The 4,953-nt window shown below is 66.0% G+C and overlaps 3 protein-coding genes across 3 annotated transcripts in view; 1 reads left to right on the top strand and 2 right to left on the bottom strand.

The window, feature by feature from the left end:
* NPLOC4 (NPL4 homolog, ubiquitin recognition factor) overlaps positions 1-549 on the bottom strand; it is a 32,594-nt gene extending 32,045 nt beyond the window's left edge. Inside the window, exon 1 of the mRNA XM_014956588.1 lies at positions 280-549. Coding sequence (XP_014812074.1) covers positions 280-549 — 270 coding nt within the window. The remainder of the gene's footprint in view (positions 1-279) is intronic.
* A 376-nt stretch (positions 550-925) lies between these two features.
* TSPAN10 (tetraspanin 10) lies at positions 926-1,820 on the top strand. The gene is made up of 2 exons (XM_014956587.1): positions 926-1,419; positions 1,529-1,820. The coding sequence occupies exons 1-2, from the start codon at positions 926-928 to the stop codon at positions 1,818-1,820; spliced, it is 786 nt and encodes a 261-aa protein (XP_014812073.1).
* Positions 1,821-2,089: 269 nt separating this feature from the next.
* PDE6G (phosphodiesterase 6G) lies at positions 2,090-3,623 on the bottom strand. Its single transcript, XM_014956598.1, has 4 exons — positions 3,504-3,623; positions 2,464-2,693; positions 2,294-2,334; positions 2,090-2,178 (listed from the first exon to the last, which is right to left on the bottom strand). Exons 2-4 carry the CDS (start codon positions 2,610-2,612, stop codon positions 2,102-2,104), a joined length of 267 nt encoding a protein of 88 aa, XP_014812084.1. The 5' UTR covers positions 2,613-2,693; positions 3,504-3,623; the 3' UTR covers positions 2,090-2,101.
* Positions 3,624-4,953: the final 1,330 nt, after the last annotated feature.

Genomic DNA, 4,953 nt, shown 5'->3' with positions numbered 1-4,953 from the left:
CCCCCGGGCCCCGCGCCCCGGCGCCCGCGTTCCGCCGCTCCGAAGGTTCCTAGGCCGGGCGGGTGCCACCACGCCTTTGTCCCCCACTCTGCCTCGGTGCTACTCCAAAGTTGTCCCCCATTCTGCCTCGGTGCTACCACCACAACTGTCCCTCCGCCGCCGCTGCGCCCGTTCTTTAGTTCTGCACGCAACCCCTACCGCCCCCCCACGGGGACCCTCTGGGTGTCCCCTCCGCGGGGCTCAGCCCCCCCCGGTCGCCGCCTGCCGTGCCCTCGTTACCGGCCCCTCCAACGGGGGAATGGGGGCGGGGGGGGGTTCTGGCGGGGCCTTATTTAAGCCGCGGCCCCTCACATGATGGGAGTGTGACCGGCGAGCAGCGGGCGGGATGGCGCCGGGCAGGGCACGGCTCTCCCGGCCCCACGGCGGGGAGACCACCCGGCTGCTGCCCCAGGTAACGCCGGGGACCTGCGGGACCCCCGATCTCCCCCTCCGGGGACCCCCTTGCCCCGTGTCCCCCGGGTACCAGCTCCGTGCTGGAACCTGCAGCATCCCTGGGGGTGTCCCTAGGGATGAACCCCCCACCCCTCCTTAGGGGCAGGGTCTCTGGGGTTAACCCACATGCTCCCCATCAGCCCTGACCCCCGGGGGTCTCCGTGATGGGTCTCCCTGCTGTAGATCCTGGGGGTTACAGCCTGGGGGGCTCTTGCAAAGGGGGTGCAGGAGCCCATAGCAGCCTTGGGATGTGTGTGTGGGGGTACATTGGCTAAGGGGGGGGGACATTTCTGGGGGGCTGCCCCACTGGTGGTGAGTGGCTTGTCTCTCTGTGCAGGAATCCAGGCTGGTGGAGCTGCCCTACACCACCTCTTCCTCCTCCGATGATGATGATGGGGACACGGCCCTTCCCGCGGCCGAGCAGGACCCCGGGATGTGGTGCCCCGTCCCCCCCAAACCCAGCACCTTCAGCCAGTGCGTGCGCTACCTGGCCTTCCTCTGGAACCTCCTCTTCCTCCTGCTGGGTCTGCTAGCCCTGGCCGTGGGGGTGTGGGGGCTGCTAGCCAAGGGCTCGCTGCGGGAGGACGGCTTGGCCCCCCTGGGCTCTGACCCCATGCTGCTCTTCGTGCTGGTGGGGCTGGGGGCTACCGTCACCTCCCTGGCTGGTTGCCTGGGTGCCCTCCGCTCCAGCCCCTGCCTCCTGCGCTTCTTCGTGGGGGCTGTAATGGCCTTTGCTGGGCTGGAGGTGCTGGGGGGGCTGCTGCTGCTGGTGGCACGGGGCCGGCTGCGGGATGCCCTGCGGGATGCCCTGCTCCTCTGCCTCCTGCGCTACCAGGACGAGCCCGACCTGCGGTTCCTGGTGGACGAGGTGCAACGAAGCCTGGGATGCTGCGGCCTCGGCTCCTATCGCGACTGGGAGGCCAACCCGTGAGTCGGGGTGCTGGGGACGGGGTGGGGATGGGGGGCTGTGTCCCCACACTGGGATGGTGTGAGGAATGAGCATCTCTCTCCTTTTCTCCATCCTCCCCCCTTGCAGGTATTTCAACTGCAGCGCCCCGGGAGTGCAGGCGTGCGGCGTCCCTGCCTCCTGCTGCCTGGACCCGGGGCAGAATGGCACTGTCACCAACGTCCAGTGTGCCTTTGGGGTCCTACGCCTGGGGGACGTGGCAGCCAGCGCCGTCGTGCACCTGGGGGGCTGCCTGGCACAGCTGAGTGCCTGGCTGCGGGGCCAGGCGGGGGGTATCGCGGCCGGCGCCGCCGTGCTGGTGCTGCTGGAGGCCACCGGTGTGCTCATGGCACTGAAGGTGCTCAGGGACATCAGGGGCTGAGGGTGTGCTGGGGGCAGGGGGAGCCAAAATAAAACCTCAGCAGAAGATTTGAACCCCATCCATGTCTTGTCCCTCCCTCCCCATGGCTCGGGGCGATGCTTTCCACCCACCCGCATCCCTGTCACCCCCCTGGACCACGACACCAGGGCTCCTGCTCTCCTTCTGGGTTTTAATGAGCATTTCTCCAGGCTGAGCCCCACCGTGGGGATGGGGGGGGCTTCTACCTACACAGCACTACGGGGCAAAGGGGTGCGAGGGGGCGGCGGGGGCCGCGATGATGCCTAGATGATGCCGTACTGAGCCAGCTCGTGCAGCTCCAGGTGGCTGAAGGCTTCCCAGGGACAGATGACAGTGATGTCTGGGGAGAAGAAGGAAGATTCATCAGTGTGAACCCCCCCGCAAGCCCAGCCATGCCCACAGCAAGCCCCACTCCCCCCACACATGGCAAAGCAGGGATGAGACCCCCCCCATACCTGTTCCCAGCCCCTCCATGCCTGGAATGTCGTCGCCGAACCTGCAAGGAGAGAGAAAGTGTCTGCCCTGCCCCCAGCCAACACCTCCCACCCTTGGCTGGCACATATGACTGTGTCCCCCCCCCAACACTGGGGTCCTGCTGAGGGTCCCAGGGCTCTGCCCCACTCACCCCTGCACCCCCTTTTTGGGGGGCTTGCTTTTGAACTGCCTCGTCTGCCTCTGCTTGAATTTGGGTGGTCCCTTCCGGGGGGTGGCGGGTCCCCCGGTCACCCTGGTGGCTGATTTGATCTCTGGCTTTGGGGGGGGCTCCAGGCTCATGGCTGTGCCGGGGCCAGCAGCCTGCCCCGGGTCACGGTTGTCCCTGCGAGTCCGGCGCTGGCACGGGATAGCTCCTCACACCTGATGGAGGAGAGATACAGGGTGGGGGGTCACCGGCTTCTCCCACCACCCACGAGCACCCTGTGCCCCCCGCTCCCACCTTGTCCTGCTTGGAACCCCTTTGCCATCACTGATCGGCTTTCCAGGCTGCCCCACAGCAGAGCCCCCTCCCCGCAACCTTGACTTAGCCCAGCTCAGAGCCCGCTAATCCCCTTACCCCGAGGCAAGGAAGGGCGTCCCGGGGGCAACAAAACCCCTGCCTCCCCTTGGGACCGTTCCCCCAGCCCTTGTCCCCCACCCCAGCGTGGATGTGACACCCCAGAATCCCCATCATGGCTCTCCCCAGGGTCTGTGCCAAGCCGTGGGTGCCACAGTGGGTTGGCATCAGTGGGAGTGGGGGGTCCCTTGGGGCTTGTTTGCGGCAGAAGGGGTTTTGGGGATGGGGGAACCCCGGGATGCGGACCCACAGGACCTGTGCTGGGGTGAGGGTGGTGGGGGAAGCAGGGGTGGACGTGGCAGGGCAGCACGTGGGCTCCATCCCGCTGTGGCCGTGCCTCCCCTGGGCACGGCAGCCATGCCAAGAGTGGGATACAGGAGTTTTGTGGCCCAAGAGGTGGCTCGGGTGCTGGTGGGAGGGGATTCATCCCTGCAGGGACTGAGCACAGACCCCGGGGAAGGAGAGACCAAGCCCTGGGAGATGCCAAAGATGCGGCTCCCGGTTGCAGGAGCCGGAGGCAACAGCTCCTGCCCGGAGCAAAGCAATGCCCAACCCTGGTGCCACCAGGACCATGTCCCACCCCACACACAGGGCAGAGCCCCCCCAGGACTTACGCAGCCGCCGCAGTCCCCGAGGCCAGCGCTGCTCCACAGGAGACCCTCCGTCCCGCTCCCGCCGGCGCACGTCCTATAGACGCTCTGGGTGGCTTTTCGGGGAGGGCAGATTTATCCTGCTCTGGGGTAATAGGATTATTTATGTCCCTTCTTTTCCAAGGGGTAATCTCATGTCCTTCCCCCAGCTCCACCCCGCTGGGACGGGGGGGCTGGATGGGGAGGGGGTGTCTGGATTAGCACCACCGGGACTGACGGTGTCAGGACGTGCAGCAAATCACCCTGGGGGGGCAGAATCCTGCCTTCTCTCCCCAAACTGCTGGGGTGGTTCTCTTGGGGGACCCTGACTCTCTGAGAGATCACCCCAGTGCCCCTCAATCCCAAGGGCAGGGACAGGACCCCCAGCCCTCCATCCCAGGGGAGGGACAGGATCCCCAATTCTCCATCCTGGGGGAGGGACAGGACCCCCAGCTCTCCATCCCGGGGGGCAGGGAGGGGACACCCAGCCCTCCATCCCAGGGGAGTGACAGGACCCCCAGCTCTCCATCCCGGGGAGCAGGGAGGGGACCCCCAGCCTGTGCCCGGTGCCAAGCACGGTCCAGCCCCAAAAGCGAGGGCTCCTGGATTCCATCCTGGCACAAGGGCTGCCCTCTGAGCCTGGTCCCTGCTGGTGCCACCGCAGATGCCAGCACCCAGGGGACAGCCCGAGCTCTGCCCGGGCATCGCAGGCCACATCCTGGGAGAAGAGGGGGGTCCGGGCAGCCCCCACCCAGTGGCACTGCTCTCCACAGGATGGTATCACTCCAAAGCTTCCCTTAATCCCAGCACTAAAGCAATTAAAAAAAGGAATAATCTCGGTACACTTTAATTGAACTTCAGCCCCTGCCACTAATTGCAATTAGTTGCACTCCAGCAAATAGGATTACAGGGATCCGGGAGCGTTTTCTATGAAGCTGGGAGAACCAGATACTTCTCCAGCAAAGAGCAGGGCCCCGGTCTTAATTACTGCTTCCAGCTTGGGTTTCGTTAGCGGGTGCTGCTCAAGGGCTTGGTGACTCCTTGGGGAGCTGATCTGGGGAGGGGGGGGCAGGTCTGTGGGGGTCCTGATGGCCAGTAGCCCCCAAGTCCCCCAGCCCAGCCGGGTGGGGGGATGTGCTGGGCCAAATCGATGGGTTTTTAAGATGGAGGAAAAGGCAACTGAGGAAGAAATGGCACTGTCACCTCGGTGACGGGGATGGGGACGGTGCCCTTGCTGGGACGCTGCCGGGCCCCCACGTGCTCGGGGACGCACGCTGCCCGCACCTCCCGCCCGGGGAAGGGGCCGAGAGCCCCCGGTACCTCCCCTGCGAGCCCTTAAGAGGCTTATGGTGGTGGTGGGGAGGGTGGTCTGGTGGGGTGGGGGGGGTCCAGCGCATCACCCCAGCTCTCCCCAATCACCAGGTCACGGCCAAGC

Source organism: Calidris pugnax, unplaced genomic scaffold (genome assembly GCF_001431845.1).
Source record: "Calidris pugnax isolate Ruff unplaced genomic scaffold, ASM143184v1 scaffold312, whole genome shotgun sequence".
Taxonomy (NCBI): Eukaryota; Metazoa; Chordata; class Aves; order Charadriiformes; family Scolopacidae; genus Calidris; species Calidris pugnax.
This window is presented reverse-complemented; position numbering and strand designations above follow the sequence as displayed.

Excerpts from the sequence above, each read along its gene's own strand:
- TSPAN10 (XM_014956587.1), top strand. The coding sequence starts at position 926 with ATGTGGTGCCCCGTCCCCCCCAAACCCAGCACCTTCAGCCAGTGCGTG. Across the intron at positions 1,420-1,528 it reads CGCGACTGGGAGGCCAACCC|GTATTTCAACTGCAGCGCCC; the intron begins GTGAGTCGGGGT and ends CCCCCCTTGCAG.
- PDE6G (XM_014956598.1), bottom strand. The coding sequence starts at position 2,612 with ATGAGCCTGGAGCCCCCCCCAAAGCCAGAGATCAAATCAGCCACCAGG. Across the intron at positions 2,335-2,463 it reads CCCAAAAAGGGGGTGCAGGG|GTTCGGCGACGACATTCCAG; the intron begins GTGAGTGGGGCA and ends CTCTCCTTGCAG. Across the intron at positions 2,179-2,293 it reads CATGGAGGGGCTGGGAACAG|ACATCACTGTCATCTGTCCC; the intron begins GTATGGGGGGGG and ends TCTTCTCCCCAG.